The 17,140-nt window shown below is 43.6% G+C and overlaps 1 protein-coding gene across 3 annotated transcripts in view; it reads left to right on the plus strand.

Annotated features, from left to right (window-relative positions):
- The window catches only part of LOC109884804 (monocarboxylate transporter 5-like), a 48,530-nt gene extending 33,280 nt beyond the window's left edge, over nucleotides 1-15,250 (plus strand). For 2 of the 3 annotated variants that reach the window (XM_020476730.2, XM_020476721.2), the window contains exons 9-10: nucleotides 1,988-2,081; nucleotides 7,522-15,250. In XM_020476730.2, the coding sequence (XP_020332319.1) occupies nucleotides 1,988-2,081; nucleotides 7,522-7,748 (321 nt within the window). In that variant the 3' untranslated portion in view covers nucleotides 7,749-15,250. Of the gene's footprint in view, nucleotides 1-1,987; nucleotides 2,082-4,440; nucleotides 4,663-7,521 lie in introns of those variants that run through there. The other variant, XM_020476737.2, reaches the window with a different exon arrangement.
- The last annotated feature ends 1,890 nt before the right edge of the window (nucleotides 15,251-17,140 follow it).

Here is a 17,140-nt window from a genome sequence, read left to right on the forward strand (position 1 = left end):
TCTTGTCAACCCCACCCATCTGGGGTGGCCTAGTGGTTAGACTTGTCAACCCCACCCATCTGGGGCGGCAGGGTAGCCTAGTGATCAGTCTTGTCAACCCCACCCATCTGGGGCGGCAGGGTAGCCTAGTGATCAGACTTGTCAACCCCACCCATCTGGGGCGGCAGGGTAGCCTAGTGATCAGTCTTGTCAACCCCACCCATCTGGGGCGGCAGGGTAGCCTAGTGATCAGTCTTGTCAACCCCACCCATCTGGGGTGGCAGGGTAGCCTAGTGATCAGTCTTGTCAACCCCACCCATCTGGGGCGGCAGGGTAGCCTAGTGATCAGTCTTGTCAACCCCACCCATCTGGGGCGGCAGGGTAGCCTAGTGGTTAGACTTGTCAACCCCACCCATCTGGGGCGGCAGGGTAGCCTAGTGATCAGACTTGTCAACCCTACCCATCTGGGGCGGCAGGGTTGCCTAGTGGTTAGACTTGTCAACCCCACCCATCTGGGGCGGCAGGGTAGCCTAGTGATCAGACTTGTCAACCCCACCCATCTGGGGTGGCAGGGTAGCCTAGTGATCAGTCTTGTCAACCCCACCCATCTGGGGCGGCAGGGTAGCCTAGTGGTTAGACATGTCAACCCCACCCATCTGGGGCGGCAGGGTAGCCTAGTGGTTAGACTTGTCAACCCTACCCATCTGGGGCGGCAGGGTAGCCTAGTGGTTAGACTTGTCAACCCCACCCATCTGGGGCGGCAGGGTAGCCTAGTGATCAGTCTTGTCAACCCCACCCATCTGGGGTGGCAGGGTAGCCTAGTGCTCAGTCTTGTCAACCCCACCCATCTGGGGCGGCAGGGTAGCCTAGTGATCAGTCTTGTCAACCCCACCCATCTGGGGTGGCCTAGTGGTTAGACTTGTCAACCCCACCCATCTGGGGCGGCAGGGTAGCCTAGTGATCAGACTTGTCAACCCCACCCATCTGGGGCGGCAGGGTAGCCTAGTGGTTAGACTTGTCAACCCCACCCATCTTGGGCGGCAGGGTAGCCTAGTGGTTAGACTTGTCAACCCCACCCATCTGGGGCGGCAGGGTAGCCTAGTGATCAGTCTTGTCAACCCCACCCATCTGGGGCGGCAGGGTAGCCTAGTGATTAGGCTAATTTTGCACGCCCAATTTTTCAGTTTTTGATTTGTTAAAAAAGTTTGAAATATCCAATAAATGTCGTTCCACTTCATGATTGTGTCCCACTTGTTGTTGATTCTTCACAAAAAAATACAGTTTTATATCTTTATGTTTGAAGCCTGAAATGTGGCAAAAGGTCGCAAAGTTCAAGGGGGCCGAATACTTTCGCAAGGCACTGTACCTCTGAGTCAATACATGTTAGAATCACATTTTGGTAGTGATTACAGCTGTGAGTCTTTCTGGGTAAGTCTCTAAGAGCTTTGCACACCTGGATTGTACAATATTTGGCAATTATTATTTTATTTTTTTTAAATGTTCAAGCTCTGTCAAGTTGATCATTGCTATAGACAGCCATTTTCAAGTCTTGCCATCTATTTTCAAGCTGATTTAAGTCACAATTGTAACTAGGCCACTCAGTAACACTATTATTGCATACAGAGTGAGTCCATGCCACTTATTATGTGACTTGTTTTTACCATTGTTTTACCTGCTGAACTTATTTAGGCCATAACAAAGGGGCTGAATACTTATTGACTCAAGACATTTCAGCTTTTCATTTAAAAAAATCAAAAAATGTCTACAAAAAATAATTCCACTTTGACATTATAGGGTATTGTATGTAGACCAGTAAGACACAATTTCAAATGAATCCATTTTAAATTAAGTCTGTAACACAGCAAAATGTGGATGATGTCAAGGAGTGTGAATACTTTCTGAAGGCAATGTACTAAACCTGGGTTTGTGTTCCTACCTAGATAGTTTGGTAACAAACACTAGTTAGTTTTTGACTGGTGGTATGTTTCTTTGTTAATTCTTTCCTCAGGTGGATCTGGTAGGGCAAGAGAAACTCAACAACTCCATGGGATTTTCTATGTTCTTCGTAGGCCTCGGCTGTCTGACAGGACCTCCTCTCGCAGGTGAGGGAGTGTTACACACAAGAAAGACACGTGTGCACGTGACAATAAAAACGTGGAACTTGAAACACACGCATTGCATGCATGCACACACACACACAATGACAGATGAGTGATTTATTTTTCTCACTCGTAGGTGTGTGTGTGTGTGTGTGTGTGTGTGTGTGTGTGTGTGTGTGTGTGTGTGTGTGTGTGTGTGTGTGTGTGTGTGTGTGTGTGTGTGTGTGTGTGTGTGTGTGTGACCACAGCTGTTTTAACTAACTGGTGAAGTTTGAGTAGATTAGCTAACATGTGTGTTCATGTTTCGAAAACAGAAACAGCCAGGTGAAAATCAACCTATAGTTAGCCGTTTGTGGGTTGATTGACAGAAATGCATAGCAATGCATTTCATCAGCCCTTCTAGGCAAGCTAAGCCATAGAAAAACATTGTCGGGCCTCCCGATTGGCGCAGTGGTCTAAGGCACTGCATCGCAGTTGCTAGCTATGTCACTAGAAATCCTGGTTCGAGTCCAGGTTCTGTCGCATCCGGCCATGACCGGGAGACCCATGAAGGCGGTGCACAATTGGGCCAGCATTGTCCGGGTTAAGGGAGTGTTTGGCCGGCAGGGATGTCTTTGTCCCATTGCGCTCTAGCGACTCCTGTGGCGGACCAGATGCATACCCGGTCGCCGGGTGTAGTGTTTACTCCGACACATTGGTGTTGTTGTCCTCTCCCAGGTTAAGCAGGGATTGTGTCAAGAAGCAGTGCGGCTTGGTTGGGTCGTGTTTCAGAGGACGCATGTCTCTCCATACGGGTAGTTACAAGACTGTAACTACAAATTGGGGAGAATTAGGGGTAAAAAGTTAAAAAACAAAGTTGTGTTCATTTCATTTTTCACACATGAAAAAATACTATTGCAGACTAAAGTACTACAGTACCATATGTACTGTAGTATACTTAAGCAATAAGACACATGGGGGTGTGGTATATGGCCAATATACCACATCTAAGGACTGTTCTTATGCACGACGCAACACAGAGTGCCTGGACCCAGCCCTTAGCCGTGGTATATTGTGCATATACCACACCCCCTCTTAGAAATTAGAAATACTGGGGGGAAAGAAGACTGACTAACGTGGTTTAAAACCCTCCCACATTAAAAAAGAAGACCCAGACCCAGAGAAGACCCCTGTAGTATATTTTCATGTGGGTTGTAGGCCAGCTAAGCCTTACTTGATTTCAGTCCAGACTGTTTTAACTGTTGACATTGGCCATTTGTTTGGGTTTACAATCTGTTTTCAATCGCCAGAACAAGTTTGTGCTTCAAATGTTATAAAAAAAGGTCACGTTTACACCGAAGTATTCGTGAGTAGGAGTGTTGATCTAGGATCAGGTCCCCTCTATCCATGTAATCTTATTGATTATGATCTAAATAAACTCAACTAGATCTGCACTCTTACTCTGAGAATGCTTTGTGAATATGAGCCCAGGTTAGTAGGTTGTTCTGGGTTACGCAATGCCCACACCAGCCAAGACATTATCTAAGAAGGGCTTTCCTCTCTTTCGCTGCCATTGATAAACTGGTATTTCATAATCTAAACTAGTCTAAATGTACAATACCAAAAGTCAAAAGTTATTTTATTTGTACTATTTTCTACATTGTAGAATAATAGTGAAGACATCAACACTATGAAATAACACATATGCAATCATGTAGTAACCAAAAAAAGTGTTAAACAAATCATTATATTTGAGATTCTTCAAAGTAGCCACCCTTTGCCTTGATGACAGCTTTGCACACTCTTGGCATTGTCTCAATAAGCTTCATGTTTACAATTAATTTAGTCTACTAGATATATATGGCGAAATAAAATAAGTTCAAAACACCTTCCCATCTTTGAACTGTGATCTACAAACACTGGTGTTCCTATTTCCAGAAGAAAAAAAACACTGCATTCACCCAACTGCTGACTTTTGACTTCAATCTGTAGGAGAGGGGTAAAGGGGCTTGTAAGCAAGCATTTCACGGTAAGGTCTACACTTGTTATATACGGCGCATGTGACAAATAATATTTGATTTGAGGTACTCTTTGAACTTCCACGTTTCAAAATATATTCGCCACGTACACAGGATACAACTTGTGTAAAACAGTACAGTGAATTTCTTAACTCCAGAGCTTTTTCCCACAATGCAGTGGTAATAATATAGATAGTAATAGAAAGTAGAATAACATATTCAAGTAATAATAAAAACTACACAGGAAGTTACGACGACACGATTGACACAGAGAGAAGGGGAGGTTGGTTTGGGGGAGGGGGGTGGGAGGGTCTCCCACTTTGTCAGGCTGTCCTGAGAACTGAGAGGGGTAATCTGTATTCCAGGGTCTGAGAGGAGATCTGCATTCCAGGGTCATTGGGGTCCGGAAATAGCATGCTGCTGTGTTTGCCATTCATGCTGCTAGTCCTGCAGGATGAACTCAACTCACCATGACCTGGCACCATGACCTGGCACCCCCCCCCCGACCAGCTAGCTATACATGCTGTGTTAGCGTTCCCCCTCCCCCTCCAGCTTTATATGACGTGGCGCAGCGGTCTAAGGCACTGTATCTCAATGCTAGATGTGTCACTACAGACCCTGGTTCGATCCTGGGATGTATCACAACCGGCCGTGATCGGGAGTCCCATAGGGCGGCGCACAATTGGCCCAGCGTCGTCCGGATTAGGGGAGGGTTTGGCCAGGGTAGGCTGTCATTGTAAATAATAATTTGTTCTTAACTGACTTGCTTAGTTAAATAAAGGTAAACAAACATCTATACAGACTGTGTGTTAGCTATCCAATTCCTGCTGGAATGGGCTAGCCCTAGCTGTTCTCTTCCCTTCAGGCTGGTAACCTAAAGAGCCATAACGATGAACTACAGATCTAACATGACCAGATATAGAGCTTACTTTATTCAGGACGTGATGTACCATGAACTCCATCTGTTCCATTCAAATATTACCACCACTTTTAAATTATATCGTGTGTCCTTAAATTTAGAGTAGCCTCTCGTGTAGAATGTATTTCAGTTCTAAACCAGGAAATGGGGATCTGTATTCCAGGGTCTGAGAGGAGGAAATGGTTTAGAACCCCCCCCCCCCCCCATGTATTGTTCAGTTGACATTATGATTAAAAGAGTGCTGTTAACTCTGACATATATCGTCATGTGAGACGTATGCTGTTATTGAATGACGTTACTAACGGTCTCCCTTTGCTGTGGTGTCTTCTTTCATTATAACGTGTGGTGTCGGGGGATGTCAATTTCTCTCTGGTATTGCTGACGTTATTAATGTGTTTGTAAAAATAGAATCTAAAATGAGGAGCAGGCTGTGCGTTTTATATTGAGGAGCAGGCCACAGTATATTGTATGTTGAGAAGCAGGCCACAGTATGTGTTGTATATTGAGGAGCAGGCCACAGTAGGTGTTGTATATTGAGGACCAGGCCACAGTATGTGTTGTATATTGAGGAGCAGGCCACAGTATGTGTTGTATATTGAGGAGCAGGCCACAGTATGTGTTGTATATTGAGGAGCAGGCCACAGTATGTGTTGTATATTGAGGAGCAGGCCAGAGTATGTGTTGTATATTGAGGAGCAGGCCAGAGTATGTGTTATATGTTGAGGAGCAGGCCACAGTATGTGTTGTATATTGAGGAGCTGGCCACAGTATGTTGTATATTGAGGAGCAGGCCACAGTAGGTGTTGTATATTGAGGACCAGGCCACAGTATGTGTTGTATATTGAGGAGCAGGCCACAGTATGTGTTGTATATTGAGGAGCAGGCCACAGTATGTGTTGTATATTGAGGAGCAGGCCACAGTATGTTGTATATTGAGGAGCAGGCCACAGTATGTGTTGTATATTGAGGAGCAGGCCACAGTATGTGTTGTATATTGAGGAGCAGGCCACAGTATGTGTTGTATATTGGGAAACAGGCCAAAGGCTGTTGTATATTGAGGAGCAGGCCACAGTATGTTGTCTCCTGTACTCCCTGTTCACCCACGACTGCGTGGCCATGCACGCCTCCAACTCAATCATCAAGTTTGCGGACGACACAACAGTGGTAGGCTTGATTACCAATAACGACGAGACGGCCTACAGGGAGGAGGTGAGGGCCCTCGGAGTGTGGTGTCAGGAAAATAACCTCACACTCAACGTCAACAAAACTAAGGAGATGATTGTGGACTTCAGGAAACAGCAGAGGGAACACCCCCCCCATCCACATCGATGGAACAGTAGTGGAGAGGGTAGCAAGTTTTAAGTTCCTCGGCATACACATCACAGACAAACTGAATTGGTCCACTCACACAGACAGCATCGTGACGAAGGCGCAGAAGCGCCTCTTCAACCTCAGGAGGCTGAAGAAATTTGGCTTGTCACCAAAAGCACTCACAAACTTCTACAGATGCACAATCGAGAGCATCCTGGCGGGCTGTATCACCGCCTGGTATGGCAACTGCACCGCCCTCAACCGTAAGGCTCTCCAGAGGGTAGTGAGGTCTGCACAACGCATCACCGGGGGCAAACTACCTGCCCTCCAGGACACCTACACCACCCGATGCTACAGGAAGGCCATAAAGATCATCAAGGACATCAACCACCCGAGCCACTGCCTGTTCACCCCGCTGTCATCCAGAAGGCGAGGTCAGTACAGGTGCATCAAAGCTGGGACCGAGAGACTGAAAAACAGCTTCTATCTCAAGGCCATCAGACTGTTAAACAGCCACCACTAACATTGAGTGGCTACTGCCAACACACTGTCAATGACACTGACTCTACTCCAGCCACTTTAATCATGGGAATTGATGGGAAATGATGTAAATATATCACTAGCCACTTTAAACAATGCTACCTTATATAATGTTACTTACCCTACATTATTCATCTCATATGCATACGTAGATACTGTACTCTATATCATCGACTGCATCCTTATGTAATACATGTATCACTAGCCACTTTAACTACGCCACTTGGTTTACATACTCATCTCATATGTATATACTGTACTCGATATCATCTACTGTATCTTGCCTATGCTGCTCTGTACCATCACTCATTCATATATCCTTATGTACATATTCTTTATCCCCTTACACTGTGTATAAGACAGTAGTTTTTTTGGAATTGTTTAGTTAGATTACTTGTTCGTTATTACTGCATTGTCGGAACTAGAAGCACAAGCATTTCGCTACACTCGCATTAACATCTGCTAACCATGTGTATGTGACAAATAAAATTTGATTTGATTTGATTTGATTTATTGAGGAGTAATTATTTTTCTATGTGTCCGTTGTTTCTCTCATTGAGGAGTGATGTTATTGGCCTCTTCCCTTCGCGGTGGTGTCTTCTGTCCTTTTAATGTGGATGTCCATTTCTCTCTTTTCATTGAATGACTTGTCTTCCCTTTGTCTTCCATCCTCTAGGTTTCCTGTATGACTACACCCAGACCTACGACTGCTCCTTCTACCTAGCGGGGGTGTGTTACCTGCTCTCCTCTGTCTCTCTCTTCCTGGAGCCCGTGGCGAGGAGGTGGCAGAGCAGAAAGAGGAGACGCGAGGCCCGCGATGTAGACACCAGCTGGAAGACTAATGGCTGCTTCTGCCCTGAGCTTCCTGTCCTAAAGAACAGCAACAACAATGGCGTCGTCTAGAGGGTAGTTTCACCCCAGCTAGCACATTTGGTTCCTTGGAAGTTCATATGCAAAATAACCATAGGGCAATCACGATGCCTTAACAATCACTACGGGAGCAGTATGCTAGCTGGGGGACATTACCATACTCTCCTTCATTAAGCCTGGAATCATGTAGATGGAGGGAGGACAGGGTTGGCTTCCTGTTCCTAATATATGTCATTTAGCAGACACTTGATAATTATTCAAAGCGAATTACAGTAAAGTGAGTACAGACATTTTGGGGATTTGTGATCCCAGCGGGAATCGAACTTGCGACCTTGGCACTACTAGCACCATTGCTCTGACTGAGACACACATAACCATGTAGAGGGAGGGAGAGCAGAGTTGGCTGCTTCCCCTTTCTCTCTCCTTCCTTAAAACAAGCATGTGCCAACTGTGCCAGTTACCCAGCTTTTGGGTGGACTGAAATGACCCTGCTGCTTTGGCGAAAGCCAAGGAATACCCAACTGACTGTCTGACTGACTGACTGAGGAGAAAGCCAAGGAATACCCAACTGACTGTCTGACTGACTGACTGAGGAGAAAGCCAATGAATACCCAACTGACTGACTGTCTGACTGAGGAGAAAGCCAAGGAATACCCAACTGACTGTCTGACTGACTGACTGAGGAGAAAGCCAAGGAATACCCAACTGACTGACTGTCTGACTGAGGAGAAAGCCAAGGAATACCCAACTGACTGACTGACTGAGGAGAAAGCCAAGGAATACCCAACTGACTGACTGTCTGACTGAGGAGAAAGCCAAGGAATACCCAACTGACTGACTGTCTGACTGAGGAGAAAGCCAAGGAATACCCAACTGACTGACTGTCTGACTGAGGAGAAAGCCAAGGAATACCCAACTGACTGTCTGACTGACTGAGGAGAAAGCCATGGAATACCCAACTGACTGTCTGACTGAGGAGAAAGCCAAGGAATACCCAACTGACTGTCTGACTGAGGAGAAAGCCAAGGAATACCCAACTGACTGACTGTCTGACTGAGGAGAAAGCCAAGGAATACCCAACTGACTGACTGTCTGACTGACTGACTGTCTGACTGAGGAGAAAGCCAAGGAATACCCAACTGACTATCTGACTGACTGAGGAGAAAGCCAAGGAATACCCAACTGACTGACTGTCTGACTGAGGAGAAAGCCAAGGAATACCCAACTGACTGACTGTCTGACTGAGGAGAAAGCCAAGGAATACCCAACTGACTGTCTGACTGAGGAGAAAGCCAAGGAATACCCAACTGACTGTCTGACTGACTGACTGAGGAGAAAACCAAGGAATACCCAACTGACTGTCTGACTGAGGAGAAAGCCAAAGAATACCCAACTGACTGTCTGACTGAGGAGAAAACCAAGGAATACCCAACTGACTGTCTGACTGACTGAGGAGAAAGCCAAGGAATACCCAACTGACTGTCTGACTGACTGTCTGACTGAGGAGAAAGCCAAGGAATACCCAACTGACTGACTGACTGACTGACTGTCTGACTGAGGAAAAGCCAAGGAATACCCAACTGACTGACTGTCTGAGGAGAAATTATTATGACCACAGCAATGTTACTGTAATAGCTTAAAAATGGTTGTAGATATAACGAAGACTTTTCCTTCAGTCCATAAAGAGAGGCAGCAAACGGAGAATCCTGTTTTGTAACTTTTTGAATACGAGACAAATGTACACTTATTCTGCTGGGCCACATGTTATCCCTCATGTTCTCATGGCATCGCCTGACGCCTGCTACACAAATCTCATTGTAGTGTGGACTAATGTGGCTGGAACACTTGACGTCATTTTTCAGAGGAATTGAACAACACAACAAACTTCTGACACGACACAACCACAATTGTCTACACAATCACATCCTATATTCATCAGAAACGGTACACTTCTGTCTTAAATACAGTACAACGTACAGTACACCCACGAATGAGTCTTGGGTTCCGTCCCAAATGGCACCGTATTCCCTATATAGTGCACTACTTTTAACCAGGGCCCATAGGGGTCCCATAGGGGCTGGTCAAAAGTAGTGCACTATATAGGGAATATAGGGTGTATTTTTTTGGGCACGCAGGGCCCTGTACACAGAAAAATGTTGAGATCATGTTATATATGATATGGGTTACTGTATGTACCATATAGATGATGTACCATATGTCTGGTAGATACAGTTCATTCAGAAAGTATTCACACCCCTTTGACTTTTTACACATTTTGTGGGAATTCAAATTCATTTTATTGTCCCTTTTTTTTTGTCAATGATCAAATGTGAAAGTGGAAGAAAAAATTAATAAATAGATAAATATTCAACCCCCTTGAGTCAATACATGTTAGAATCACCTTTGGCAACGATTACAGCTGTGGGTGATTTTGGGTAAGTCTCTAAGAGCCTTTTTGCAAAACTTCAAGCTCTGGTTGTTGATCATTGCTAGACAGCCATTTTCAAGTCTTGCCATAGATTTTCAAGCTGATTTAAGTCAAAACTGTAACTTGGCCACTCAGAAATATTCAATGTTGTCTTGGTAAGTAACTACAAAGTATATTTGGCCTTGTGTTTTAGGTTATTGCCCTGCTGAAAGGTGAATTTGTCTCCCACTGTCTGGTGGAAAGCAGACTGAACCAGGTTTTCCTTTAGGATATTGCCTTTGCTTAGCTATATTAAATGTATTTTTATCCTAAAAAACTCCTTAGTCCTTGCCGATGACAAGCATACCCATAACATGATGCAACCACCACCATGCTTGAAAATATTTAGATTGTAACTCAGTGTTGTGTTGGTTTTGCCCCAAACATAACACTTTGTATTCAGGACAAAAAGTTAATTTCCTTTGCCACATTTCTTGCAGTTTTACTTTAGTACCTTATCGCAAACAGGATACATGTTTTGGAATATTTATATTCTGTACATGCTTCCTTCTTTTCACTCTGTCATTAGGCTAGTATTGTCGAGTAACTAAAATGTTGTTGATCCATCCTCAGTTTCTCCTATCCCAGCTATTAAACTCTTTAAAACTATGTTTTAAAATTATCACCATTGGCCTCATGGTGAAATCCCTGTTACCTTCCTACAGTATCCGGCAACTGAGTAAGGAAGGTCGCCTGTGTCTTTGTAGTGACTGGGTGTATTGATACACCATCCAAAGCGCAATTGATAACTTCAGCATGCTTGAAGGGACATTCAGTGTTGGCTTTTTATTTTAATTATCTACCAATAGGTGCCCTTCTTTGCGACGAAATGGAAAACCTCCCTCGTCTTTGTGGTTCTGTGTTTGAATGAAGGACCTTACAGATAATTGTATGTGTGGGATACAGAGATGAGCTAGTCATCAAAACAAATCATGTTAAAACAACATTATTGCACAGAGTAATTCCATGCAACTTATTATGTGACTTATTAAGCAAATCTTTACTCCTGAACTTATTTAGGCATGCCATAACGAAACGGGGGGAATACTTATTCTAAAAACGAAATTTCACTTTGTAACAACAACAACAACAACATGTGGAAAAAGTCAAAGGGTGTGAATGCTTTCCAAAGACATGTAAGTGTTCCCACCTAGACCCTTTTCTGCCACTGTACCAAACCGTTTAGCCCATCCCACTAATCAAAGGGTGTGAATGCTTTCCAAAGACATGTAAGTGTTCCCACCTAGACCCTTTTCTGCCACTGTACCAAACCGTTTAGCCCATCCCACTAATCAAAGGGTGTGAATGCTTTCCAAAGACATGTAAGTGTTCCCACCTAGACCCTTTTCTGCCACTGTACCAAACCGTTTAGCCCATCCCACTAATCAAAGGGTGTGAATGCTTTCCAAAGACATGTAAGTGTTCCCACCTAGACCCTTTTCTGCCACTGTACCAAACCGTTTAGCCCATCCCACTAATCAAAGGGTGTGAATGCTTTCCAAAGACATGTAAGTGTTCCCACCTAGACCCTTTTCTGCCACTGTACCAAACCGTTTAGCCCATCCCACTAATCAAAGGGTGTGAATGCTTTCCAAAGACATGTAAGTGTTCCCACCTAGACCCTTTTCTGCCACTGTACCAAACCGTTTAGCCCATCCCACTAATCAAAGGGTGTGAATGCTTTCCAAAGACATGTAAGTGTTCTCACCTAGACCCTTTTCTGCCACTGTACCAAACTGTTTAGCCCATCCCACTAATCAAAGCCCAATTTCACAATACTACACAAATGTCTTAATGAACAATGTTCACATAATATCACCAAGGGTTGCAGTCAATCAGACCCCAAAATAATAGTTTGGGAATCGTACCGCTGCACCACGCAATACTCTGAACCGCTGCGCCATGCAATATACTGAACCGCTGCGCCACGCAATATACTGAACCGCTGCACCACGCAATATACTGAACCGCTGCACCACGCAATACACTGAACCGCTGCACCATGCAATACACTGAACCGCTGCACCACACGATATACTGAACGGATGCACCACGCGATATACTGAACGGATGCACCACGCGATATACTGAACCGCTGCACCATGCAATATACAACAATGGACTGCTAGATAAATCCACTCATAGCAGTGCATTTGGAAAGTATTCAGACCCCTTCACTTTTTCCACATTTTGTTACATTGCAGCCTTATTATACAATTTATTATATTGTTTTTCCCCTCATAAATCTACACACACTACCCCATATTGACAAAGCAAAAACAGATTGAATTTACCACAGAATGCACCGGAGCTCAATTTTGATGTCTCATGGCTAAGGGTCTGAATACTTATGTCAATATATATATATTTGCAAAAATGTCTAAACCTGTTTTCGCTTTGTCATTATTGGGTATTGTGTGTAGATTGATGAAGAATAAATGTAATTGAATCCATTTTAAAATACGGGTGTTTACGTAACAAAATGTGGAGAAAGTCCAGGGGCCTGAATACGTTCTGAAGACACGGTAGTTACCACAAAGCTGTTTTTGAGTCAGCAAATCTAGATCTGGGTTAGCGTTAGCATCTCTGATTCACAGGTGCTCAAACAACAGTATTAATGTACAGTAGTATTTTCCAATACTACATACATTCAACATCGTAAAGGTATCATATTACCATTCAACTGGATCTGGAGTTAGTTCAAAATAGTTCACTATTAGTGTAATCATGAGAGACCTATTTCGGTATGTATGGTATACCACTGAGGGGAGATTACTTTGTACACAGACCCTAATTTAGGTTAGCCTGGTCCCAGATCGGTTACTTTGTGCTGTCTTGCCAATGTTTGGCATGCCACATGACAATCACACATAGAAGTTGTCAAGGACCAAGCTGGGTGGAAGAGTATATCACATAGGGTGAAATACCTGGGTTTACTTGGTATGTACACAGTGGACAGCCATGTTGGTTGGTGCTGTTTTACTGTGTAAACTACTGACCAAGTGCTTTTAAAAGACAGACAGTTTATTTGCTTCGCCTGAGTACCCGTGTTTTTGTTGTATTGCCAATGAAGGGATAGGAAAGGGGGGGGATACCTAGTCAGTTGTACAAATGAATGCCTTCAACTGAAATGTGTCTTCCGCATTTAACCCAACCCCTCTGAATCAGAGAGGTGCGGGGGGCTGCCTTAATCGACATCTTTGGTGCCCGGGGGTTAACCGAGTGACAAGGAGTTGGCAGATTGCCACTCAGGTTTTATTATTTGCTTATTATTACCCAGATAATACATCTTCTTTAGATGGTACTACCCATATACCTTAGTAAGGCTGGTACAATGAGGAAATGAAATGCTGTTGAAGGCTACTTCAGGCATATGACATGGGAGAGCTATGACATGGGAGAGCTATGACATGGGAGAGCTATGATATGGGAGAGCTATGATATGGGAGAGCTATGATATGGGAGAGCTATGACATGGGAGAGCTATGACATGGGAGAGCTATGACATGGGAGAGCTATGATATGGGAGAGCTATGACATGGGAGAGCTATGATATGGGAGAGCTATGACATGGGAGAGCTATGACATGGGAGAGCTATGATATGGGAGAGCTATGACATGGGAGAGCTATTCTGCCCTACCAAGCAAAAAGGCAGTAACTGCTCATAATGTGGAACTGAGAAACATGTGTTTTATTTACCTTGACCTTACCTGTTTTTATTTACTTTATGCAGTTACTGCTAACCCTTTTCTCCAAAACACAATATGAGGCAGGATACTTGTCCACATGATTAAGCATGTATTTTATGATATTAACTCATTTTCGACCAAATGAGCAGTCACTGTCTTTTTGCTCTTTAGGGCAGTGTTCTATGGGAGTTTAGTCTGTCGTTTAAATTCTGTTATCTACAAGGTTTTATATGTTGTTCTTTTGTTACCATAGTGATTCCCCCATTCTTCACTAAATGTTCCTAAGTATATATTGTGTACTGTATGTACCTAGTTCATTGTTTTTCCAACGAACAACAATGATACCACGAAACAGAATGTAAGCTCGTGAGATCAGGTGGTTCGTACGAGGCTATGTTCCTGAGAAACACTGACCTGGTCCTTTGAAAATTGAGTGATAAACATTTGCTTTTGTTTTCTACTGCCCTCTAGTGGCGCTAAAAAGCTTGAACTCAAAGAACACTTCATCAGTACCAAATCGCTCTTCCCCCTCAACTCACTCTCACAAAGCTCATCAGCCTGCCTGCACAACTCTGTGTGTATCGTCTCAGCACATTCTTCCATTTACCATTATTCACATGCAGCAGCTCTGCTCGCTCCTAAAATGGATGCCAAGAGAGCCTTGTGGGTTCTGGTCAAACGTAGTTTTCTATATAAGGAATTGGGTTCCATTTGGGATGTGCAATCAGTGTGTTCACTTCCTGTGTGTGCACTTCCTGTGTGTGCACTTCCTGTGTGTGCACTTCCTGTGTGTGCACTTCCTGTGTGTGCACTTCCTGTGTGTGCACTTCCTGTGTGTGCACTTCCTGTGTGTGCACTTCCTGTGTGTGCACTTCCTGTGTGTGCACTTCCTGTGTGTGCACTTCCTGTGTGTGCACTTCCTGTGTGATTGAGGGCCACTGAATGTTATGTTAAAATGTATATTTTGATGATTTAAAAGTAGATCTCTTTATTTTGTTAGTCTATTCTTTACTGCCTGAACCCAGTGTTTTTTAGGAAGGAACTGTGATTTAAAGCAATATCCTGAAAAAGCTATTTTGTCCAACAATTGTTTTCAAGAAAACAGGAACAAATGCAACCCTTAAACTCAACAAGTGCTTAAATGTAATTTTGTAACACCTAGAAATATATTTGATATTGTATTCTGATTACAATAATTTCATGTTGGACAAGACTTTACATTTTATATATTGGTTTCAGGTGTCATTTGATTAAGGCTTACTACATGCTTAACCAATCATATTCCTAATAGTTACTATCATCTAAACGCGTTGTTCTTTTTGTATGCCTTTTAACTGACTGTACAATCAGCTGCAATAAAGTGACACGTGACATGGATGGTGAGGTTTGTTAATGATTCTTTTCTGCTTCTACTCAGGACACCTGGAGAAAAATAATTCTCACACACAAAGAAATTGCATAAAAATGACTTTTATTAAGAATGAATGAATAATACAGAAACAAATGTATATTGGACCAATATGATAAGTAACATTTACATTCTCTTTCATCTCGTATGCTTTAAAATACAATAAATACTCTTTGGGAAATTTAAAGAGAGAGGTAAACAGGATTTGGATTGTTCAAATCAACAGCACTGAGTTTGGAAAGATTCCATTATATAGGGAGTAACACCTTGTCTGAATTGCAGTATAAAAATAAAAATGACATGTTTTACTGTCACATACACCGGATCGGTGCAGTGAAATGTGTTGTTTTACAGGGTTAGGCCATAGTAGCATGGCACCCCTGGAGCAAATTAGTGTTTAGTGCCTTGGTCAAGGGCACATCGACAGATTTTTCACCTCGTCCGCTCAGGTATTCAAACCAGCAATCTTTCGGTCATCGGCCCAACACTCTAACCACTAGGCTAACTGCCACCCTACTTTGAAGTATTATCATTAAGCCCAGTACTTACAGTCCGAGGTGTCTTGGATGGTCCAGCGGCAAGATACTCTACAGGGAACAAGCAGAGAATATAATACAACAGAATAGATGCTTTATTGTCCATTCACATCCCTGCCAGACACACATGTAGAGAGGCACAGGGTCAGCCAGAATGCAGCGCCTTGCACATGGGCACAACGGCAGATGGTCTCGGGTCTTTACCTGCAGCCATTTTGTTTCCAGTTCAGCTCCTCATTTTTTTTTTTTTACAATCCTGCCACAGGATTTGAACCCGCAACCCGTCCATCTGCCTTTATACACAATATATTTTCATCTGGAACTTACCATCTCAGCCTTGGGGCAATCTGTTGTCACATCTGTTTTGATCTAGAACAGGAAGTCATAAAACATGGTGGTTATCTCTGCAAGTGTAATGTTCAATTTGAGTAGTTTGAATGAGCCTCCCTGGAGAGTCAGATGGGTGGGTGACTATTCCATAGGTTCCAATGCACCAGGCTACATAAAAGTATTACATAATAGGATGTCCTTTCGGCCACAGAGTACTACAACTACTACTGTTAGCAGGTGCTACTACAACACAGTTACTGTTAGGTAGGTGGTGGGGTTTACATGGGCCAGGAGAGAGAAGGTCCCAGAACTAGGATGTTTGGAGTGAATTTCTCCAGATTAAGGTCGTATGGTTAATTCAACATTTTCACCACCGCCTCTGTTTACAACGGTAGTGTAGGTGGTATATAGGAGGGGACACCTTCTCTCACAATACCCAGGAGCGTAAGGGTTTACAAAACGTGCAGAGAATAATAGTGTCGGAGATAGATCACATGGTGTTGCTTGGATACGGTGGACATGTTTTGTTTTGGGAGTTTAAATTCAATACATACCTTTTTATTTAGTCTTAGAGACTGTAACCACTTAGTTGCTTCATAAGTGTTTATATTCATGACAGTGTGGAATTGGTGAATAGACCCAGTGCTTCCTGACACTACTGTAGACCTATGGCTGTAATGTAACAAGTAGTAATATAATAAGTTGCTAGTGAATCGATTACAGCCAATGGAGGTGGAAAATCATGTTCGGTTTTATTTTAAGTTGCCTACCAGGCTAGACTGAATGGATTGTAGGTGCTGGGTAAAAAGAGAGGAACCACTTATATGTGGTATCCTACTTACTGTAATATAATATTGGCATCACCAGGGTCTCCTATTCCTGTCATTTGTGGGGGCGTGAGTTAGAGGAATCTTAGCTGGGGCTAGGGTTGGGCTGAGGGCTCCGGCTCGAAATGGACAACAGCCATCAACCATTATTTTGGGGGACGCTCCAT

The sequence above is a fragment of the Oncorhynchus kisutch genome, linkage group LG24 (assembly GCF_002021735.2).
Source record: "Oncorhynchus kisutch isolate 150728-3 linkage group LG24, Okis_V2, whole genome shotgun sequence".
Lineage (NCBI taxonomy): Eukaryota > Metazoa > Chordata > Actinopteri > Salmoniformes > Salmonidae > Oncorhynchus > Oncorhynchus kisutch.